Raw genomic sequence first — 24651 nt, 5'->3', positions numbered from 1 at the left:
GAATGGCATTTTAACAACTATATAAACAAATTGCGGTTAATACCAAAACACAGGCCGAAGTTTTATGTTCTTTTTACGACTTGACGCCACCGCCACTTGAGTGGCTGAAATCCGATGGTAAAAATAGTCTTTTGAAACTCACTCAAAGCGATCCGAACATCCTCAGCCTCAGCATCCAACCGAGTTGGTTTGAGTGTCCTTTGTGATCCTGAGTGCCTCAGGGGATGTGCGTTTGCGTTCATTTTCGGCGTGAGTGAGTTTCGAGTTTGAGTCGGCGGACTTTACGACCTTTTTACGATCTGTTAGTGTGACACGATGACAATCAATATAAGAGACAATAAACCCAAGTTCCGTGACGTATGCCATAATTATTGTGATATCCCCTTCGTGTAGATACAAATGCTGATGGCCCATAGACATCATTACTTTTACGATGTGCCTCGGAAGCTGCCGCCGTTGGTTTGATGTGATGTGATGAGATGCTCCTCATGACGCTGATGATGCCCGAGGAAATGGCGGTAAAATTTTATTCGAATGCATTTGCCTTCGCCGGGGCTCAGTGATTGCATATGGCTACGGTTTTTATGGCCTTTTAACGATTTGTTTTGACGTCGGATTTGGCCAGCATCTTGATGAGCCCTTCGGTAAGGTCGCAGCTCGTTGACGCCTAGATTTACGCACTGCCAGAAGTTCATTTTGATGGCTCTATATGTAGACGTTGTATTTGTTTTTAAAGCCAATTTCAACCCAACTATCCCACTTGTTAACTTGGTTGATAGCCGAGGAAATCGAAACAATGTAATATCCAATAATTGTGGTTTTAAGCCAGGAGAAACCATTTATTAAATATTTTCTTAATCATAATACAATGCTAATAAATAAAGGAAATATTTTAAATTCTAACCGATCACACAATCTATTAATAATATTGAAATTACCCTTTAGTTACCATAGTTTAAAGTATTAACTTATTTACAATTGCCTTTTTGTTTAAATATTCAATTGAGTTATCGTCTTGCGGAGCCGCCTCTTAGAGGCGTCAGTTTTCAAGATGGAGGACCTTCAACAGTCGTCCCGTTTTTCCTCCAAAACGGACGCTTCACTGACAACATGTGTGGGGTGTCTGCCTCTGTTTGTGGCCCAGTTGAACGGGTTCCTGTTTCCAGTGCAGTCGAATACAGTCGAATGCATCTGAAGTGCACTCTGGCCGGGTGTGTGTGTGTTTCTATATCCAGATATGCGGTTATATTAAATCATCTGCTTGTAGTAAATCATGGCAGCGACTTAAGAGGAGCGGGTGGAACCACAAGTACAGCACCGGCACAGGCATATGGCACGAAAATGAAGTCATCTCGGTCCAATGGAAAGTGATAATGTGCTTTAGTGTAAAAGAAAATGGATTAAGTAAATTAAGTTAATTTCATACATTTAAATACAAAGAATTCCTTACACAATAAGACACTCAAGAAGGGCAATGCAGATACAAGAAAATAGTTTCAGGCGCCTCTTACTGACAGCCAAACAAACACAGCCTCTGCTGGAATATGTTTTTGGGAAATAAATCAAAATTCTCATATTTGGCAAGGATGAATGCGGCCCGAATCGGCTGGCGCAAAAGAGAAAGTTTCTGGCCCTTTTGTTTGCCTGGGCATTTGGCCATGCCGGTGGTTTTGTTATCAGATGCTCGAAGGCGCGATCGGCCGAATACGGAACATATACACATAGTACCTACTGAGGGGCACCACCAATTTTACAGGGGATTTACGAATCCACCGTGTAACGAGGCCCATTCCAGTTCTGGGCGGCATCTGAGGCATATTTTTATGATTTATTACCAAGGCGGCTATAATCGAATAGACAATACCTGGGTGTCCTTTTTGGGCTCGGCGGAGATGCGATAACAACGAGTCAAAACAAATCTCCTAAGGCCAGCCAAAAAGTATCGTTCGCTTGGCATTTTTTTACGCTGTCGAGGACATGTTGAAAGGCAGCATTACCATTTCCATTCCCATTTATGGCAGCAATATTTTTTATGACACATTTTTATGATTTATGAATTGATTTGGTTTCGACTTTGGGTTTCTTCCTCACAATCTATACCTTTTTTGTAGTTTCGGATAGGCGGCCTTCGAGTCCTGGGAGAGTCTGGCCTCAAAACGATTACCGAAGCATATTGGTGCAATTATTAGGATCACCTTCGGCGGTGCCAGGTCATAATTGTTCTCGTGAAATTGGGCGTTCTAATGTGACTTGTTTGTGGCAAACTGTCTGCGAATGCTAATAAGATGGCTACTAATTATGCAAGCAAATAATCGAATCAGTACACTTCTCGAAGAAGTTTTTTTTAAGTTTTTCAATAACACAATATGCGATTACTTAAAAACGACGTTTTGATTCCTTTGAGAGTTGGGATACCTAACTGCGGTTTCATATTTGCAGAGCCCCTTGTTCTGAGTCACTCGAACACTATGCGCTAAATGCACAACCTCTCTGGCGGAGGGCATTAAAAATTGAAAATTATTTAACCGACAACTCGACATGGTCTGCTTTGGAAATCTCTAGTGTTTACGTTGCGAAAACAATTGAAATCATAACAATAAAATCAAATTCGAAATTTGCGAGCGGTGGGTGGATAGGCTGATAGGGAGTTGGTCGGAACGAAGGGGAGTGAAGTGGAGCGGGCCAATCGGCAACCAGTTGCGTCAGAGCGGCGATGTGAGAAAATTTCCAGCACAAGCCCAAATAAGCAAAGGTAAATGGCAAATGGGTGAAATGCTCAAGAAAATGAAGCCAACGAGGAGCAGCGCCAGAAAGCAAAGACAGTGAAACGAACGAAATGGCCATAAACTTAAGCCAAAATGCTCCCACTGAGGGGAATGGTTCGCAGAAGGGGGTGAGAGGACGGAGCGGGGACCTAACCAACCAGTTCGGCAACGCGAACTCCGAACTTAATCGAAACATCAAAGGAAGAAAGCCAGCCAGAGCTACAACAACAACCAGCCAACAACCAGAAACTTATTAAAAACAACAAGTGCAGCTTGCTTAGCGAGTTGGTCAAAACGGTCGGCGAAGGGGCGGAAAGGAATGACACGGAGGGTATCGGTGATGCCAAGTTAGCTACCTATCCAAATCTGGAACTAAAAGGGTTTTGGGTTAAATGTACAATTTTTTATATTAAGTTGCTTGCCATCAACAATTTAATTATGGTTAGAAAGAATTTAAGAAATTTCAACTTTTCTCATCTCTGCTTAATATTTGTATCGATTTCATAAAAAATAAATTAAATAAATGGATAATATAACAGTAATACATAAATATGTAGTTTTTTGATTTATTTTCTTGACTTCCTATAGCATTAGTGTTATTCGATTTCGATGTTATTTTGCCTTACAAATGTTCTCTTAATAGCTTCTCTTAATAATATTTAAATATTTTTAGTTTATTAAAAAAAAGGTGACCAATTTAATACCGAATGCGTCTTGAGTTTCTTTTTGGAAATAATTTTGATAAGGTCTCAGACTAACACTTGGCTGCACTGGGGGGCATTCGTGCTGTTTGTGCAGTGGCAGCACGTCCCAACCGACATCGACAAGCTGCACTGAGCGAAAATATCAGTTAGAGGGGCAGCGCTGGAAGGGGAGCACTCAAAATGGGCACTTTCGGTCGCAATAACCACGACATTTACGATTATTTTACGGCCACTAAAAATCAAAAGTGTAATTTACGGAACCAAGCCAAACTGAACCGAGACGAACAATGAGACGGAGAGAGGGACAGCAACACGAGCAGAGACAGAGACGACAACTGTGGACCGAGGAGCGATGTATCGGTGTTGCATCAGCTTAGATGAAGTTGAATCCATGGATATAGGGAGCAGGATTTCGGGGCGGTGGTGCAGGGGTCAGTGTGGAGTGGGTGGTGCTCAATTGCATGATGGGCAGTGAGAGCCCCAAAACAAACACATTTTCGTTCTGAATAGTAAATGTGGCAGGCAAATTTTAAACAGTCACTAACACACGTTCCAGTTAGAATTGAAGAACTGTTAGAATTGAAGAACTGTTAGAATTGAAGAAAGATAAAATAAATAAATAGGTGATTTGCTTATTACGCATTAGAATCAGGGGTTTTTAAAAAATCAGCTTTTATTGGTTTTCACTACACTTTGCCGAGTCTGGGAGCCCTGATGATGGGTCGAGTTTCAAATGATGGGTGCTGGAGATGGGAAGATACGCTCGAAAGAAACCAGTTGGTGCCCGACTGGATGGACATTGCCGGCAGCCAAATGAAAAGCAGTCGCTGCCTCCTCTGGTTCCTTTCTCTGCACTTGCTGGCTGTCTCTGTTATGGCTTGGATCTTTCTTTAGTTTTTACTTTATTTTCTGCCCATCACATGTGCAACTCGAAGCCAACAACTCCAGTTTGCAGCCCCACCGCCCACTTCCCCTGATTGCGATTGGTGTTCTGTTTTAGCCGTTTTAGCGGATGGCGATGGCTGTATGCTGCGAATGTCGAAAGCGCATCGCGTTGAAAGATGATTTTCATGTTTTCCCCCCTCAGCGTTTCCAGTGCTCCACCAGTTTTGAGCTGGAATCGTGGCCCTAACGATGCTCAAAGTGATTTTGTTGTCTTAACCGCATTTACTGACATCTTGATGCTTTGATTGCCCCGATTTTGAATGGAATCGTTTGCACTGCAACACCCGCACTTGGCTTTATGCCCCATTGCCATTATCGTCTCTGGCAAGTCGGGGAAATTGAATTGAAGTCTTTGATTGGCAATATGCTCCGTTGACCCCTAAACAAGTTGCCAGTCGATCGTAAAGCGGAGCGGAAAATGTTCGAATAGGCAGTATCAAGAAAATACTGGAATGTCTAATTTAAAAGTTAACAATTTAATTTAAAAATTAAACATGGTTGGTTAGAAAGGAAGTAAGTATAAGAATAAAGGTAAATAGATTGCCAAATAAATTCATGAAATAGAAATAATTTTATATAAATTAATTTTAAGAGTTTCACATTGAAGTTTTTGTTGGGGTTAAGTACTATTACGAAAATAACATGTATATTGTATTAATCATCAAAAGGTGGTTAAAGATATTAGTTAAAAGCAAGTGAAATAAAATTTAAGTTTATTTAAACGAAAAAACAAAGCCAATTTATAGAAAAGAAACTATTTTATAATCGTTTCTAAGAGTTTTTTTTATTTTTTTGGAATTTTGTTGTGTTCAAAACATGACGTACAAGCTGAACGCGCAAATTTTCGCCCTCCTTTTTTAATTCTAACATTTCATTTAACATATTTATGTTATGTAACATAGAACAACTTCAAAGGAGTAACAGTGGCTCTAAAACTGGACGGGCAAGATGACTCCAAAACTATGAAAACCGAATCCCTAGATGGCGCATGCGACTCAGTGCCGCCATCTGACGTAAGAAATCTGCAGCTCCCACCTATTTTCCGTTAATATTTAAATGAAGTTATATCTTGCAGCTTTGTAGATTTATCTTCTTCCAATTCTTTCATATTTTACAAATTTTCACTGATCTAATTTTGAAATATTTCCAATATTTTTTTTTGGTTTACTAGCCTCTGCTTTTGTTTGTCTTTGGCCTTTTTGTCAGATATCGCTCATCCGCCCCTCAAGCGACGTCTGCGCCGGAGCAAGTCGAAACTGGAAATGTGGCGCGGTGGTTGAACGAGCCAGAAAAAATCCAGCATTTCATCACCACCACCAGCAAGAAAATGGGCTTGGCCTTTTCGTTTGAGTGAGTATTTCGAGGCACTCATTCTCCTCGATTCCGATTCTTCAGGTTCCTCTCACTCTTTTTATTTTGATAGCCCGTCGGCGCAAAATGAAATGGCACGAGAACTTACAAAATACTTCTTTCTTTAATATAAAAAGGTTTTAACTTACCAATTTTAAAATTAAATCATGCACAATAGGATTTTTGATAAATTTGTATAAGCTGTTAATCTACTGTTAAGAATGTGTATTTTCTTGAAAATGTTAATTGTAAAATCAGCAGTACACTAACAACATGTGAAGTGACCGAATTTGTAATGAATAAATTTTGTAAAGGCAGCCAATGTTCAATTTGTGAACCAATTTATCAAATCGAATATTACTGTTTTACAAATGCAAACAGAAAAAGATGATTTAAAATTTGTTTCGTAGTTTACAAATTTATCTTTAAATAAAAACCGAACTAACTCATGACCTTAAGTTGATAACAACTTAGTAGATATTCAAATGTAATAGACAGATGTTGCGCTTGAGTATTCATCACACTCGATGCCTTCGTCGTGTTGCAACTTCACTTTCAGGTTTGCGGCACAACTTAATTGAATTCATAGAGCGTGTTGGCACACCCGTACGGTGAACACCATGATATGGGAACGGTAGCCGCTTGACGAGTTCATAAAATGTGATGTATGAGCAGTTGGCCGTGGACATCCTCTTCACGATGGCTTGGAAAACGTTTTATTCGAATTTAATTCAAAGTGTTTCAAATTGGCCCGGGCATTGATAATTTCGCACGAATAAAGTCGTCACCGGGAATAGACCGTGGAGTAATTTCATTTCACGCTGCCTCAAATGAAGTGCGCAGTTCTGGGGGGAAAGCATCGCTCAACCTTGCCACCATCGATGTTGGTCCATTGTGCCCCGAGACATAGTTGAATCAAGTTTCAGTACAAATTTGTACAATTTCATATTTACCCAGCACCACAAAACGACGCCAGACAATGGAAACTGCTTAAAGATAGCTGCCGGGGCACAAAGCACCCCAGGAGCGTCTCGTGGTGATTATGAACTCGGGTTGAAAGCCGGGTAAAAAAAAGGGCAGATAAGTTATTGTTGCAACCCCTGCAAGGGATCCGTAAAAATAGGACAAGATATAGATACACTCGCACACACATTCATCTGCCCGGAGGGTGCGTCGTAAAAATGAGTTACGAGTCCTGCCATTTTAAATTAAAATAGCAGGCAGCCTCCATTGTGGCAGCAAGATGGTCGAGGCGAAAGGAAAAAGGTCAAAGGCCATACAATTCCACCCTGAAAACCCAATCCAGCGGACAAAATGGTCATGTTGACAGAAGTATTTCTCTTGAATTATCGCATTAGATGCCGCATTCTCACAGATAGATTCTCGGCCCGATGAAGCCATATCATAAATAATCAGGATCGGAACGTCGATGGGGCATTATAAAGGATTTTCGGGCAGCCCTGTTGATTTAAGAATTCTTCCTGTGTTTGCTTTACATTTGAAAGGGTTCAAGATCTTGGCCAACCCCATTTTGAATGTTTTAATGTTGATCGACATTTTACTATCAAATGTTAATTGTCCGTATATTAATATTAAAATAAAAAATTTGAATAAAAAACCAAGTAAAAGGTAATTTGCTAAGATCATCTTATATTTTTGTTTTGGTTGATATTTGTATGCTGTCTTCGTAACATTACATTCCTTGTAGATTCGTGTATGTTTTGAAATACCCTCAGATTTTAGGAACCAATTTCCTAAAAACTTGACCCAGTTGTAGGAAATCGCTCCTAAAATGTCTAGTTTAATTTTAGGTTTTGCAGCAATAACTTTGTGTTTCTTCCGAAATCGTTCAACTCGCATGAATCCTCTGTAGCATTAGAGTCATGTCATTTTATTGAACCACGGTAATAGTGAAGTACTCCTCGGGGGCCACCAGATACTCGAACTTGCGAGTGGCCAGGCGCATGAAGCAGAGTTTGTTGGACGGGTCAATGTCCCGGACTACGCTTTGGCAGGTGCTCACCAGGAGTCCATGTAAGTGCTTCAGGATCGCCTGGGCACTTGTGTTATCGAAGGACGTTTCGGCCACCGCATTGGCTGTGTTATCGGACACCACATACCCAATAGTATGTTCCGATAGAATGCGATCCACGATGGTTCCATTCTGGTGAATCACCTTCTCGAGAATGCGATTCATTATTTCAAGTGTATATTATTAACTACTTTTTTTTTTTTTTGCTTGCGACTGTTATTAAGCTGACTTCCCTGTTGAATTTGTAGGACAGAAATGAATAAATTTTTTTGAGACGATCGAATCAAATACAGAAGTTAAATTTGACTTTTAAGTCTCAGCATTCTTTAGAAATTAATTACAATTTGACTTCCCTGCACTCACTAAGTTTATTAATTATGCACGCTGTATTAAAAGAAATTCATGCAGGCTGTTTAATTTTCTATTAAATTTTTTGAGTACATTAATTAGGTCCCGTATAAAATGAAAATACCCTTTCTCGCTTTTCATTTACCTCCTTCTGAATTGAGCCTCCATGTTCGATGCTTTTAAATCCGATTTGTAATTACAGCACGAGCCTATTCCTATCGCGTTGATTAAATAAGTGTTGGTTGTATCGCAACAGATGGCAGTGGGGTCGAATAAATTAAACTTATCGGAGTTCCCTTATCTCGCTGCGGCCCTCGATCCCCACTCCCCCTGGAATCCCCAATGCCATTGAACTTGCCCTCCAATTGGATCTGAACGCTCGACGAGGTCAGTTCGAATTACTGCACACAAATACTGATATTCCCGCCCAAGTTCAAGTGGTCGCGTGGCTGCTACGAGTTCCTCCTCCCGCAGGCAACCTCATCATCAAGCCGTTTTCATTTAATTTTCATGCACATTTAATGGCGTCTGTTATTGGCTTTTAACGAGATTTCCACTCCACCCGCTGTTGTATTTTTAGGTATCCGTATAATTGACTTTTTGACTTTGAACTGCACTGTCGCAGGTCGTTGACTTGCCGCCGGCTACTTAAACTAATTCCAATTGCTGGCTTAGCTTAAAGCCCACTTAAAACCCTATTTGACTGCCATAAATCAGTGCTAACTGTGGTGCAATACTGAATTCTGGCGGGTGTTTAGTATTTAGTACAACACTCATCAGAGCCACGCTCATCTGCATTCAGGGCCCCAGTCTGCTCAACTCCTCATCTGCCCATCTCCTCGGGAAGAAGTGCTTGTCGGACAAGTCTAGAGTGCATGTGGGTGCCCGGGTATATACCCATATCCCTGGATCGACCCAAAATGGCCACTCGAGCGCCCACAACGGCCATAAAACACTTTTGGACATGCTGTTGGCCCAGCAAACAGCTCTCAACTCTGGTCCGCTTTTTCCCTCTGAGCTGGTCAATAAAATGTGCATAAATCCGGATGCCGTTCAACGGCAACCCGAATCTGGACGTTTCTCGCCGTCCAGGAGAAGCCTTTGCATTTATTGGGTCAAACTCAAAGTACAGTGGGTACATTTTATTTATTGGCCAGTCCTTAAACTGGCAATTGTGACATATTCTTAGGTGCCTAACTCAAATATTTCGACAGAAAAGATGTCATAATACGCATAGGATTCTTTAATAAATGTAAAGTTATAAAACAGTACATAGACTAATGTTGTAACATCGCATGCACTAACCATATAAAATAAAAGTTAACGAATATTTTGTTAATGAATTTATCATAGCTTTGAGCTTTTCCCCAATACGCTTTTAAAGAATTAAATTTGAAAAACAGCCTTTCCCCCAAACCTACTCTCTTTTAGTCATGATTAATGGCCGCCAAATGCAAAACGAGAGATTTGTGGCCCGGAAAATGAATTGTGTTCAAGTTGTGCCTGGTGCCATTTCAAACTATGCAAAATGCATGCTCGTAAATCCCCTGAGCCCAAGTCGGACTATTTCACTATCTGTGGGCCCGAATTGGGCTTTGGTTTTGGCCACGGGGCAGGATTAGGTGGCAAGCGCTCATCCGAAAGCAAGATACTCGGCATTATGCCGGCGCCATAACTCATTTAATTAGATGACTATCGCTGTTTGGGCATAATTCATCCACCAATGGACGATACTCTCCCAACCCCCGCGAACCGCGATGAGGTGAAAAGGTCGGGCGGTATTAAAAAAGATAAATAACACCCAAAGAGAATGAAATTTACGAAATGTAAAATTTCTTTCGTTAATTAGAAAAACCAGCAAACCAACTGGCAAGCTGAAATTAAAAAAAAAAACTCACAAAGACCAAAATACAGGACATACGGGGACAATTTGAAAACACTTTCTCTGCCTTCGCTCCCGAAAATGCAAATGAGCTACTCGAGCTGGAATTCAGGCCCTTTTAAAGTCCGGTCATTGGCCGGCGGTCAGTTCGGTCAGTTCTGGAACGGTGTATCTGGGTATCTGGTTTTTTGCCCTCTGCTTTGGCCCCTTTTATTTGTGCCACTCGAGCGGCGAAAGGGACACGTCGCACACACATGGCACAAATTGGCCGAGGGCTTCGCCTTTGTCCAACTGGCCCAAATGTATCCTTTAGCCACCCTTTCCTTCACAGGCCCACTGACACAATTTCTCGGCTCGCATATCACCAGCATCTGAAACCCAGTTTTGATTACGGACTCCGAAGCTCCCATAAATAATGTACAACACACATATAATACATGCTACATGTGGACTCACCTCAACGCGTTCTGAATTTCAAATGTGCCCAAAATGGAGAACAGTCCTCTGGAGTTGTGTAATATTTGGTGTCCTGGAGCGGCAATCGGGCGGCCGGACAATTTATTGGCTGTGTGAGTGCTCTGTAATTGAAAATTAAATGGAAAGTGTTAAATGGGCTCGGGAATTAATGAACCTATTCTAAGTGAACTAAATTCACATTCCATAAGTATATTTATGTTTGATTATGATTACAGTTTTCGAAAATTTTAAAACTACTTCTCCTAAATATAAATATAACTCAAAAAGCTACAACCCACTCACAAAATTCATATAAAATAAGGGATTACTCATTAACACATGATTGCAATATGTTTAACGACAAATTGTCGAACCGAATCATTTGAGATGAGCAAAGAACAATAAAACTGTGAACTTATTGCAGCCCCAAATTCGTAATCCCATTGATAAATGGCATTATTTGCTTTTCGAATTTATGTTATGGACTTCTAAATAACAACCAATTTAAGGTATTTATCTTTAAGAAGCGTAATTTCGTATGCTAATTCCCATGGCAGTTGGCTTGCTAATTTATGAAAGCGGCAGGCATGGCCACAACCGATCTGGTTTCGACCAACAGAATCGACAATATACTACCCGGCCGAACAATGCAAATTTTTATTAGCCATGAAGTCGGCCATAAAAGCCATTTCGAACCGCTCGAAATGGTTGCCCTCCACTCGAGTACAAATTGTTAGAAGAGGTGCAAAGCGGCGCGATTTAATATATCTCCCCGACTAATTTTAATAACTTCATGAGACTCGTTTTCAGCGCAAATAAATTTAGAATTTAATAAAAAAAAAACAAACAACGTATTGAATATCAAGTTTCAGCAATCTTAGAAGTCGAAGCGAAAACGCTTGCCAAAACAAAGGAATTGAATTCATTTAATTTTATGATCTCAAAAAGGTGGGAGATGCTGGAAAAAATTACTTTGGCCCAACAACAAAGGCGCACACACACAAAGGCCATTGAAAAGATAAATTTCTTAATTTAAATTCAGAGTCAGAGTGAATTGAGTTTTGTTCGTTTCCACCCTCAAACGATTTTCATTTCCGTTACAAATGCTTTTCAATTTCGCCCGAACCAAATTCAATTTTCAAACGTTTTATTTCGACAACGTTTTGATTTAGTCGCGCCGCTTTGAATATTTTACGAATTGGTCGCATCTTCTGAATCTGAATCGAAATTGGGTTTGAGCCACCATTTGCTGGCTTTGTGCGCTCGTGTAACTATGGAATATTTATTATTTAAATTTTTCGACAGCGAGTCGGTGGCCCTAAATCATGCGACAGGCTCATTCAAAAACAACCAACTCTCGCGCCCAAAACACTCGCATATATTCGTAACTTGTGTTGTTTTTTCGACGCATGATTTAGGTGCAGCCATAAATTCAATTTTAAGCTTTTTGGTATTTCATTTCGGTCTGGCCGGGGATCTGGTTTTGGGTTCCGACTTTGGGGATACGGGTCGGCACTGGGGATGTGGTATTGGGGCTGGGTCTCGGGTCCGAGGCCAAGATAAACACTTGACAACGTGCTAAGGCCAGCACTGCCAACGAGATAAGCGCATAAATATAGCCCCCCGTAATAAATTCAGCGTCACATTTGACGCCACGCCATCGCATCTGTGGAGCAATGGACTCCACTTGGGGTTTCCGGGGGCACCACTGACACTCGGTCCTCCAGAGCCACTCTCGACCTCTTGGCCTAACTGTACCATGCATCATCCGTGGCACTTTAAAGGCAGCATTACGCTCTTCTCCTCTTTTTCAAGACAACTTCTGGCGACTTTTATGTGACATACTAGCATGCTATGTAAATATTTATAGGGCAAAGCTAAGCCAATATCGTAGATCCAGCAGTTACGTAGTTTATGTCCTAATATATAAAGTTATTAAGGAAATTCTATTGATTTCAGAGCTGGAATTTTTAAAGCTTACCTAAGATTATGTTTTCGCTTAGTGTGCAACAAAACCTATAAACATAACAATATTTTTATGGCTGCAGCAACAATTAATAAGATACATATTATTGATGTGGATAAGCCAAATAAAATGTAAGTTAGTGGTACTCATTACAAGAAATTTAAATTAAAATATCATGTTTTCATCCTAAGAATCGATTGTGAGCACAAAACTCCCTAAAAATTTCTTTCAGTTCGACCGTATAAGGTCTCCCAGCTGGTCAACTGTTGTGCGAGTGTTTTTACCATGCCATAATTGCTTGAAAGGACTACGCGAAATATATGACATCTGTGTTGATGGAACACAGGGCGGTGAGGAAGAGAAAGAAAAGGATCGGAATCCTGAAGCCAGCTATTCACGGCAATCAAACAGCGCGGCACACGCGGCGAAAGGATGCAAGGCAGTGTGAGAGTGCAGAGTCCATTAAAAGGACATTCCACGCCGGCGATCCACATGTGTCCGGTCGAAAGGACGTGTCGTGCCAAAGGGACACCTCGGCACCTTGTTTGTTTTCCCTCCGCCGTACGTATTTTCTTTTTATTTTTAATTTTTGTAAATTGAAAATTGTGTGCGGATGCGGATGCAGCATTGCGTGGCAATTACACAAGCCCTCTCCCAGAGTCATAAATTCAGTCCTTTGCCGGGAAAAGCAAAAGGAGTAGCGTGCTACGGGGGGTCTGGGCCTCCATTCGAGCCACTCCGAGGTGGCCAAGTGGCCGTGCAACATTTCATGTCGTGTTTACACTCACTTCCCAATAGCTCCCTCCCATGCCCCTTAAAAAATCCAGCTAAGAGGGTCAGGATATTAAAAACTGCAATTAAGTACGGCCAGTACCTCCAGTTTGCCAATTACCGCGAGAGTTGTGAGTCGATGCGACAGGTTGCGGCTCCTCTTATTTATATTATTAAGTTTCTTTTTTATAATTAATCATTTTACCTTTTCCGCGTCCGCAAAACGAGCAAGTGCATTATTTTAATCGGGCTCTTGAAAAGAATAATTGGGGTGATACGTAAGCGGCTTGTCCATTAAGGTACCCTTCGTTCGATAAATTATGGTACATTTCAATGCATTCGGTTAATAAGGGAAATATAATGAAACGAAAAAGTTACGATAAAACTAGCTTTCAATATATTTTTAGTTAAAAAACAATACTCATATCACTTTTGAATTATATATTTTAAACAGATCCGAAAAGTTAACCCTAAACGCGGCCACCCAAGTATCAACTCGCTAAAAGGAACCCAATCATATTTCGAGTTCTTTGACCCAATTAGAATGCATGTGGCCGATGAAAATTTAAAAATGGGCAAGTCGGCAATTTCAATTTTGAATTTGCCAATTAAATGTTTATCTCTGGCTAATTACCGACGCCTTTAAGCTACAGAAACAACAAACAACCGATGCCGGCATTATTCAATTAAAAATTGTTGCTGTTGTGGGGGCTTGGTTTTTTTCCCTTGTTTTTGGCACGCACTAAACCCCATAAAAGTCATAAAGACCCGCATAAAAACCATAAAAACCATAAAACGAAAATGAAAAGAATCTTAAAAAGCAGCGAGCAACAAGAAGCGATGAATTTCGAGAGAGAACGATGAGGAGGAGGGGGAAAAACAAGTTTAAGGTGATTCCTGATTGATATGGAAAAGCACTCGCAACATGTTTGCTGCTCTGGCTTTTCCACTCGCTTTTCCGTTGGCTTTCCCTTTGAGTGGAACTTCGCCTGTTGCCTTGGCGCTCTCTATCGTTTTCCGCTTCTTCTCTCGTGTTTTTTTTTTCAATCAGTGCCCGAGCACAATGATTTTTATTTTTATGCGCCAACGTAACGATCTCGTTTCCACTTACTTAAATCTACATTTTAACTGCCTGGCACATTTTATGTCCCCTTCTAACAGCCGTGCGGTATGGAGAGATGCGCGCGCTCTTTTTACGCTGCTCTCTCGCTCTAGCAAAAAAAAAAATACGAGTTAGAGAGAGTCCCAAGCGAGAGCTTTTCGTAGCGGCTTGTGCAAGCTGCCAAATTTTCACTGGGCAATTAAATCAATACTAATTAATAAGCAAACATGGGCAAACACAACCAGCGAGAGAGAAGAAAGAGCAAGGCAAAAGAGAGCGCCAAACAATTGAGCCAAACCATTCAGATTCAGCAAACGATTATGAGGCCATCTCAGTCGCACTTAAAACGGCCATTACGCACGACAGTTATGGCGACGGAGCCGCAGAGGCAGCGACTGCGCCGCGACTGCGGAGAGAGGGAGAGGTACGGACAGCCATCTCGCTCTGACCGCTCTCTCTTTACGGCGCAGCCATTATGGTGCGCGCAGTCCTATCTGTATCTCGCTCGTACGCACGTCAGACTTGGAATAGCCCTCTCTCTTTTTGAGTTATCGGCACTTTGGTTCTGCCGTTATGGCTTCCGTGTGAAGGGGGCGTGGCCTAGAGAGCAGTAGCATTTCGCACTGGGGTTTTATGGCTCATTTTCGGATTTTGAGTGCGTTCTTCCGCCGCTTCTTCTCCTTTTTCGGGCTTGTATTCGTGTTTTGGATTTTGTAGGGTTCCTTCTTTGACATTTGCCGTCGCTTGTTTGGATAATTATTGGGATTGTTATTAGATTGTTGCAACAACTATAAAAGGGCCGTAAAAAATATTTTTATTTCGCATTAAGTGATTTTAGTGGCCCAGTGCCTTGCGGAGACAAATTGCTCCGGCAACAGAAGATTATGGACCTTATCACCGCCTTTATATTGTTGTTCAGTTGGCTAACTTTGGATGCACTCTTTGGATGTTAGGGGGTGGTCATGCATGATGCCTCAAAAAATCTGGGTTTAAATATTAATTTGGAGAAACTTTTAAAAAGATATCCTTATTTTTAAATTGACTATTTTTGGTTGAAAAATTTATTTTTTATCTTAGGTTGCATTTGCTTTATGAAACAGATCTGTAAGCCGAATTCCACAATGTATTTATGAATTTAAAACCTGATATTCTTAAAAGTCATATTTTATTTTAATAAAATACTTTCATTATTATTTTAAAATCGAATGTATTTATGAGTTCTTTAATAATATTTTGTAGTTTTACATTGTTATGAATAAAAATAATTATTTTTCCATAATTATAATTATGGACTTCCTGATAAGCAGACCATAGTTTTCCAGGCATACATGTTTTAAAAGAAGTTTTCTAGTTACTCTCATTAGCTTATTCACGAAAATAATTTCCACAAACTGTTTAAAAAAGCATATCGGCATATTAAAAAGCTCCATAAATTTTGCGATTCAGTTTCAGTTTCATTGCGATGGTATTGATATACCTTTCGCATACAAAAATAGTTTATTTATTTCGTTTTCATAAGGCAAACATAATTCTTGTGGAATTCGACAAGCTGGCAGCATAAAACCGAAAGAAGTGAAATAAGTCAGATAAAGAAAAAGCATTTAACGAAACTGTCACGGTTTGGGGACGTGAGTTCCGTGATTGGATTGCCCAATAAATGTTTATCGAACGTCGGACAAATGCGTATCTATCCTCTGAATGTTTGGCGCTTTATTTTGTTTTGGTGTTCTTTTTGTGAAAAAAACAGTTGGGTCTTTTTTTTTGGGGTATTTGTTTTGGGACCCAGCTGGCGGGAAAACAAACAAAAGACACGTTTTGAAAGAGAGACAATAATGAACAGAAGCAGCAGAAAGAATGGCGGCAAGTTATTTTTATGAAATTAATATTGAGTGCCGCGGGACCATCCAAGTCCGAAATGGGTAATTAAAATAATAAAAGCATTTTTTGACGTTGAATGCACTCGGAATTTTAATTTAAAAGTCGCATGGGGAACGCCGGTTGTTAATTCAGCAAGGCGACATTTCAGAATCTCTTTGTAAACAAATATTAAGAAAATATTTTCTTTCGGGCAAATGCGTTTTTAAGTAGCAGCTCCGCCATGAGCGATCCGATATATTTCGTCTGCCTGGCATCCCATTTGATTTAATTGACTCGCCCGGTTTGACTAATTTTGTATATTTTTCCTTTCATTTCCCGGCCCTCCATCAACGCTTCTCCAATCGCAATCCCATTTTACCCCGGCAGCTGTTCGGCTCTCCAGATACTCCTCCATTCTGGTCCGCTTGTGGATGTGTCCCGGTAAATTTATGAGACTTTTCCAATGTTTTCTTTCTTGTCTATTCCCATTTTTTCGTTGGTAATTTCTTTGAAAATGTGCGACTTGTCATTCGGCAGCATCATTTCCACCCCCTCCTTTTCTCAGGTCAGACATCCCGTTTTCCACTTGCCCCTCTTTCTCCTTTCCTTAATTATCTGTTTTCCCAATGCCACTTTTTATGCTTCACCTTTTGATTTGTATAGCCATGTGACGAGGTTGCCTGTAATTTTTGGCCATACCTGTATTCTTTATGTCTTTTTTACGAATTGCTTCAATGGATTTTTTTGTTGGCTCAAGGTCAATCGCGGCGGGTGAATGACGCGTACCGGTGCTATCTATTGGCAAAATCGAATGTCAAGGATATAATAAAGAAGTTGAGAAAAGCGATTCATTAGGATTTTTTAAATGGCTTTGTTTAATTTTTAAGCAAGGGCCTAATAGCTTTATATCCAGAAATAATCAAGGAATTTTAAGAAAATAATGTAAAAGTCAACGAAGATCTTAAGTTGCGACAATTCCCTTTATAATTTAATTGCAAAGCAAGTAAGTTACATAGATGAATCAAGGAATCTAAGTTTGTGTATTTTGGCAAGTACAATTTATTTAAAAAAAAGGGGCTATAAGTTCTCTTTCTTCACTAAAATATATATATATTGTTATATATTGCGAGAAAGTCCACAAAAAAAAGCATTGCTTTTAATTTTTTAAAGCCATGGAGAAACCCCATTTAATTGCATTCATTTCATTTTTGATCACTTTGCAACTGCTCATTGCAATTATTCGGTCCGCAGTCGAGTGCATTTTAAAGAGGAACAACAATTACAAATTATATACATTTCGCATTGGCATCCAGGATGTGCATGTGGATCTCACCGGCGGCCATCTACTTTCGTCAATTACGAAGGAGCAGTTCGGACGCAAATGGAGATGGAGATGAAGTCCGGGCAGCTGCCCGGAGGCCAAATTATCCGAACGCCATTAAAGTCATTAAAGCCATTATTCGTCGAGTAAAACGTTTAAGTGAAAATACATCTTCTGGATGTGCATGTGCATGCGGATGATGCTGGGGATCCGCTTGGAAAGCGGATGGGATGTAGATGAAGATGGGTTGGATTCTGATGAGTTGGCGGCACCGACATCCACCAGCGACAAACGCACTCGGCAGTGAGAGACTGCCCGATTCCCGGATTCCCAGATCCCGATCCCTCGGGTGACTCTGTTATTAGCAGCGTTTTGGTAAAATGAGTTGATTTTAAAGAAACTTGGGCATTTTTTTAATTCATACTCGGTGCAGAGGCCACACACATATAATTTGGCCGATTCTGGTGCTCAGCGCGAACATTTGCTTAAATGGAATTATCGATCAATAACCCATTGGTACACTTGGGAAAAACTAAACTTTAAAGTCACTGTCACTGAAGCACAAGACAATAATATTTTCAATATTTACATTACGTAACATTGCATTACCATTAAATAAAACAATTTAAAAGTCTTTTACTTTTCATGTAACCTAAAATTTTTTTTAAAAGTGTGATTCTGTTTTGCTGCTGCGTCAGGCCTCATCGATAATAGTGGACCACGTACTGCACGTCCAGACCTCCGCACCCCTCCGATTGTAATATAATCCATTTGACTAAAGAGAAACTAGAGCCCCACCACATCACGAAAGGAAGCTGCTGCTTTTGGCCGGACTGGAGTGTCAGGTGTTCGTGTTAAAATGCCAACTAATTTCAGTGTTTTGGGCCAAGAGCTGATAGCCAGGTTGGCTGGCCAATCGATTCACTTAATCAATGGGGTCCGAGCACTGTGCTTACATTTTTTGGGTCGCAAAATGAAAACAGAACCATTATATGCTCATACTTAATACTTAATACGAGTGTTTAAGCACAAAAAGTTGTCGCAGGAAATGGCCCTGAGCTGCAGGGCCAGGTCCGATGGGTGGGCGTGGTCAGCGTTTTGTGGCTATCGCTCTTGCCCATCTTGGCCAGGTTTGCACACGTCCTCGGCCTTTTGGTTGCTTAGTCAGCGCGCAGCGAATGTCAACGAATTTTATTATTCGCAACCTCTGTCAGTATGTATGCCTCTTTGTTAGCCGAGGCAGTGTGGGTGGAACGGCTGCCTAAATTATGATGCACGGCCATGATAAAGTGCCAACAAACGTCACCAGTCCACTCGCAATTTCCATGCCATGGAGCGCTCTGGGTTGAACGCCTTCGTCGGGGCAATGTCTCTCGATCTGGCAGGAACTACTATATCTATATACTCGACACAGTAGACACCAGCCCACGAAGGACGTGAGCCGCCGATTCTGCATTCAGTAAAACGACTATGATGGCGTCAGCCAAAAGTGGCCATAATTTATAATGATAAACTAGGGACATATATTGGCTGAAAAGAAGTGGGATATCGAAAAACTCGTTAGGTTGATTGATTCGATTTACAGGTATTGGTTTGATGATAGCAATAAAAGCTCTACCATTTTTATAAAAATTACGAAATGATTGCCCTACGAATAGCTAGGTTACTTTATTTATGCAAATTTTGTAATATTACAATTATTACCAACTATTCATATTCAATCAGTTTTATCTGTTTTGTCCGCTATATCTCTGCAATCTGAAGTTAATCCGATTGAACACCACCCATTCTTCTATTCATTAATCAAAAAAGCTGTAAAAGATTAAAACTGATTAAGGGGACGTTTGACGCATTAAAGTGGTATCAATGGACCATCAAAACTGTCTGTCGTGTCAAATCACAAGTCATTCGGTTCAACTAGTTTCTGCCCCCTGACTCGGGAATTATGAAATATTACGTATACGCCCACGACAGCCAAGCCATAAATAATACGTAAAACTTTATAAAAACTTTTCGTTGCGGCTTCGCTTTTATCTTTTCAAAACACACAAAAATGTGGAAGTGTTTTTGTTGGTGAAGAACACAAACATCCAAAAAAACAAACAAAGAAGCCAATAAAGCTCCAGTCGAAGTAGCTCCCCAGTGGAGAGGCATTCATCTAATAAATTATTTGACAGTAAATTTGAAATTATCTTTTGAAATTTGAATTGCAGCGCATTACTTAAGCTTGCATAAATAAACAATAACACAATTGAGTAAGTCTGCAGCAACAATAAGCGAATAAAAAGAGACTAAAACAGAGGAAAATAAAGCAGCAACACAGAGGACCGAATAAAAGGCCAAATAAAAAGCAACATTAACGAGCGATTCAATAGGCCCATTAAATTGGAAGAGTCGAGCCGCCGTCTGGACGGAATCGAGTAAATATGCACAGAAAAAAAATTAATTATTAGCAGAAGTGCAAAAAGTCATGATAAATGAGTTGTATAGAATACAAATACAATAGTTCAAAAAATTTCTCCTTTCTTAAAAACTAAGCAGCACATGCCCGCGTCTCAAAATAGTAATAAATTTTGTTCTGTGTGTTGGAATTGAGGAAACACACTTGAAATCGTATTCGAAATAAGAAACTCAAGGAGGAGACATCACGATCACGGATCATTCCGCCCTTTCAGTGCTCTTTGCATATCATTTGGTCCGAAAATTTATAATTTCATTGAGTGGTTACCGACCCATCGGTTCGTTTCATTATTGAAATTAAGCAATTTGGCGTAATTTAACAACACTTTCGATGCATAAGTTTGGACGTTGCCATTTCGAATGATAACAATGAACCACTGCCAGACGGGCACTTTTGTGGGACGGGCTGGTTGGGAATGGTCATCCAAATCGGAATGGGTCTGCTTTTTTTCGGTTGCCAAATGACCGACCAGAGCACCGAGTGTCCATAGTCACGTCATTAGCTCAATTGTTCGCTTTTCATTGTCCGTGGGCCTCTGTCTTTGGCTTTGCATTGTCCGACCCGTCTGGAATGACTGAAGTGTCTGGTTCCTGGCCCAGTGCATCAACACGTCTTCGGTTGGCTTAATAATGGATACCACGCACGATATGGATAAGCTATATAGCGCGGGTAATGGGGCCCTTTGTTGTCTTTAGCAGACTTCAATTAGCCGCAAGTGCACTTGTTTTATTGTCGGTTTTCAGATAAGGACTTGCGACCAAATGAATACTCATACATCTGTTGAAAGTTGAAATAGGAGAAAAGCAATATAAAATGGTTTTAATTTATTATTTAATGCATATTTTTCGCTGCTCATTTCTGTAATTCGAAAAATTAATAACAAGTAAAAAAATTTATTCATTTACTTAAGTTTATTGCCCAATATAAACTTTATTAACTATAGGAAGTAGAGTTTGTATGTGTCTATTTAATATACAACAAATTTTAAACGCGTTTGGTTCCGTTTTTAATTAGGAATAATTTAATTTAAGAACTTTGTTAATTCCCTGTCCTAAATAGACCAATTACTGGGCATATGCTCATTCCGCCTTCTTGGCCTGATTGTCTTTTTATGGCGATCAGATATAATTATCCTTATCAAATCAGAATCGAATCGCTAACACAATCCGCCCGGATAACGACACGTAAGTCTGGCCAACCTGCGGTGTCTCCTGCGGCGCCACTTTTGTTTATAGCCCTTTTACGGCTCTTTCAAGTAGTCACGGGAGTACGGAGGAAGTTTTTACGACGCACTGCACTTGAACCACATCCGATGCGATCCAGTCCGGCCCAAATAGCGGTGTCGTAGAACATCTCGTCCTGGTGGCATTTCAACACGTCGTAAAATCATCTGGCCGGCTGTTAGAGCGGCTTTTACGATCTATAAAACGACCGTAAATCGCTGGGGTGCTGACTGCACTTTCGCCTTCGAATCAACTCGATGATGATGGCGTTTAATTGCCGAAGAGCTGATCCAAGTCCACGGACACCAAGCCATAAAACCTGAGCGTTTGCCAGGGGCCAAAAGGAGAGGAGGGCTTCGAGCAAATCGACGCTTTGTTTTGTTTACGGCATTTGTCGAGTAGTAAAAATGTCGTAAACGAAATTGTTATGAATTGCGGCAAATTAAATAAACATCAAATGCCAAACGCTTCTGTTCGAGCTTGTTGTCTGTGGTTTTTATGTCTTGGCTGTTCATTGAATCTTTATGTCGTACCCTGATTTCCCGGGTGTTTAAAATGTCGTTAACCAGTTCTGGGATGATTTACGGGCTCAAATATTAAGTGGTTATTTTCCAAGTCAAAGTCTTGTTGAGCTTTAGCTTAAAGTTGAATGTTTAGCAGACACTTGATATCCAAGCTATGGATGTGGATTCCGCAAAGGAATCTCGAACGACAACGACCACCACCAGAGAAAAGGCTTTTCGTTTGCTTCTTTTACCTGCAAAGCATGAAAATGTGACCCCAAAGAAAAAATTATATAAAAAAGCAAGGAAAAATCCGACTGCAATCGGAGATAGCGATAAAGGGTACGAGAAGAAGCCATAAAGGAGACAAACAACAAACAGGCCAAGCGGCCAAAAAGACTCAACGCGAAGCCAAAAGGCCAACTGCTGACTAGGTCCAAGCCAATGCTTTTACAGTGGAAGGTAACACACAATAAGTGGTTAAAAATGTTCTTGAACTGAAAAGAAAATGATTTTAAAATATATAAATTACAAGCTAGTGGTGAAGTGTAGGAGAACTTTCAAAACTGTTGTGTGTAATTATTTGTAATGTAATAGCTAAGAAGGAATCAAAAGCTTACAAAATATTTTTCAAAGGTCTAACATTTCATTGTTTTATTTTCCGCACATTAGACATCGACACAAGGCTCTTCGTACGTGACCCATAGTAACTTGTATTGGGAGCAGGGGTGCCTTGGCTTCTTCTACCTAGCTATGGGCCGTATCGGGCCAAAACAGGCCAAGCCTTTAGAGCGGCCTGAACCCTGCTCCGTTGCCGTTGGCGGTGCTGCTGTTGTTGCATTCCGGCATAGCAATGACCGCAACATTTACTGGGTCTGAATCTGAAAACTGGCATTGGGATTGCGATAGTGTTGGTCGTTTGGAAAAGAAGCGAGCCAAGAAAAACAACACAAAGGAGGCAACAACAAAAAAAGAAGAGGTTTCATAATGGCTGCGACATTCATTCGCATTCGTATCTGTGCGGTTGTATCCGTATCTGTCTGTATCTGTATCTGTGTGGGATGGCCTGCAAGTCGCAAGATTTAAGATTGTCAACCATGTTGTTTATTGCTCTCTCAAGATTTGTCGCAGACCGATCTCGTTGTTTTTATACCTGGAGCGGGTTTATTTTTCAGTATTTTTGTTTTTCAGGGGTTGGGGCCATTCGGACGGAGCTTCGTTGCTTATTCCGCGGAATTACTCAAAACGCTGAGAAAAATCTGGGGAGCGATAGGGACGCGAGAAATGCTACCCAGATGAGATGCCCTGGCATGTCTGCGTTTTCGTCGTCTGTGATTTATCTTCACCGTTTCTTAGTCCCTTCTTGAATTCCCCCGTTGTTTTGGTGTCTTAAGAAGGCTTGTGAGCTTCCTTCGAACACAATTAATTGGAAGATGGATGCGAAGAACTATAGTTTGAAGTGATGTGTGAATAGCAAAATGGCCGTTAAAATCATTGCGGTTAAAATTAAAATTAGAAAATATGCGATTTGCTAAATAAATGCCTTAGAAAATATATTGAATATAAATGCTTTTTAATGGACCAAGTAGACATACATTTCAGAAAAAGAATATATTCCGTTACAGAAGCACTTACATGTTGTTCTAAAAAAAACATGCGTAGAAATCTTACCGTAGAATCCTTTTTCCAATTCGGTTAGAGAATTATCATTAACCCCCTCTACTTTTTGGTTTTTTTATTTGGCAAGCACATCTTTAACACATGGACCTATTTCGGTCCATAGGACACACTACACTTAACACTTTTTCATGGATAGCAGCCCATATGACATTTATGGCATATATTTTTATCATATTTTGCACACATTTTAACTCATTTCAAATTGCTGGCAAGCAGAATATTCTCGCTTCCGATGCGTTTTTTAAGCCGATCCGCAACGTCCAAGCACCCGGGAACTGGAACTCATACTGAGTGTTTACAAAACATCAGCCGCCGATCCCTGAGGATCCTAAAACATGCACGGATCCTGGACCGCATGCAAAAGGGTCACGGATGTGGGCATTCGGACGGATTTGGACACGGCCAGCGTCATAAATCATAAATTTCCAAAGGCTGTTGGTAAAAAACCAAATCCGAAACGGTTCGCCACGCAACGGGAATGCGCCATAAAAAATGTGTGTTGCCTTTTTCCGCTTAAAAATTCGCACCAAGGTCAAAACAGCCGTCGGCCATTAAAAAAGGTGCCTTCGCTCACCTTTATGAGGGCTAAAAGAGACAGGATATCTATTCCGCGGTAAAAGATCGCTCATTAGCAGCTGCACTTGTATGTTTTCAATGAGGAACCTGACCTGACCTTGGACACAGTTTTTTATTAGCCATGGCAAAAAATTATGATTGTTTCATATTTTCTTATATCCTGTAAAATGACGCAACCTGTTAAAACATTTTCAAGGGAAATATCCTAAATCACCTTGAGCATTCTCCAAGGTTTTTTATTCAATTTGTTTAGACCCCCCTTAATTTAACTCAGTCCCAGCTGCATTTAGACCCTCCACAGATTTTAATAACCTCCCCTATGTCGTCCTGCGAAATTCGGGATGTCTGCCATTCCGAACAGGCGTTGCACGAACACGAATATTTACACGGACATGAAAACATTTGCGTAATTAAATTTGTTTTATGTAGTGTCATGTTTAATGGAATGGGGAACATCTAGCTTTCGCACAAATTCATTGACTACAAATTTGGCAGAACTGCACAAGAGAATTTAAGCCTTCACTTTAGGGAAGCTTATTATGTATCTGGTTCTGATAGGTTTAAGCAAGAGACTGATTAAATAACAGAATAGCGCTTCTTTACAGTATTTTCTACTGTGCACAGGGATGCAAAAAAATTAAATATTTTTGCTCCTAATTTGGCTAATAAACACGGCTTTAAAAGCCCCAAAACCATTTTATGTCGCCAA

The 24651-nt window shown here is 40.4% G+C and overlaps 1 protein-coding gene and 1 long non-coding RNA gene across 2 annotated transcripts; both read right to left on the bottom strand.

Annotated features, from left to right (window-relative positions):
* Positions 1 to 804: 804 nt before the first annotated feature.
* Positions 805 to 23698, bottom strand: LOC27207635. The gene is made up of 3 exons (XR_005544207.1): positions 23358 to 23698; positions 10483 to 10604; positions 805 to 1378 (listed from the first exon to the last, which is right to left on the bottom strand). It is a non-coding gene; the product is annotated as an uncharacterized LOC27207635 (long non-coding RNA).
* On the bottom strand, positions 7395 to 8073 carry LOC6727782 (dynein light chain roadblock-type 1). The gene has a single exon (XM_002103107.4). It carries the CDS (start codon positions 7959 to 7961, stop codon positions 7656 to 7658), a length of 306 nt encoding a protein of 101 aa, XP_002103143.1. The 5' UTR covers positions 7962 to 8073; the 3' UTR covers positions 7395 to 7655.
* Positions 23699 to 24651: the final 953 nt, after the last annotated feature.

Source organism: Drosophila simulans, chromosome 3R (genome assembly GCF_016746395.2).
Source record: "Drosophila simulans strain w501 chromosome 3R, Prin_Dsim_3.1, whole genome shotgun sequence".
NCBI classification, from domain to species: domain Eukaryota; kingdom Metazoa; phylum Arthropoda; class Insecta; order Diptera; family Drosophilidae; genus Drosophila; species Drosophila simulans.
Note: the sequence above shows the minus strand (reverse complement) of the source record. Positions and strands in the feature narration are given on the sequence as shown.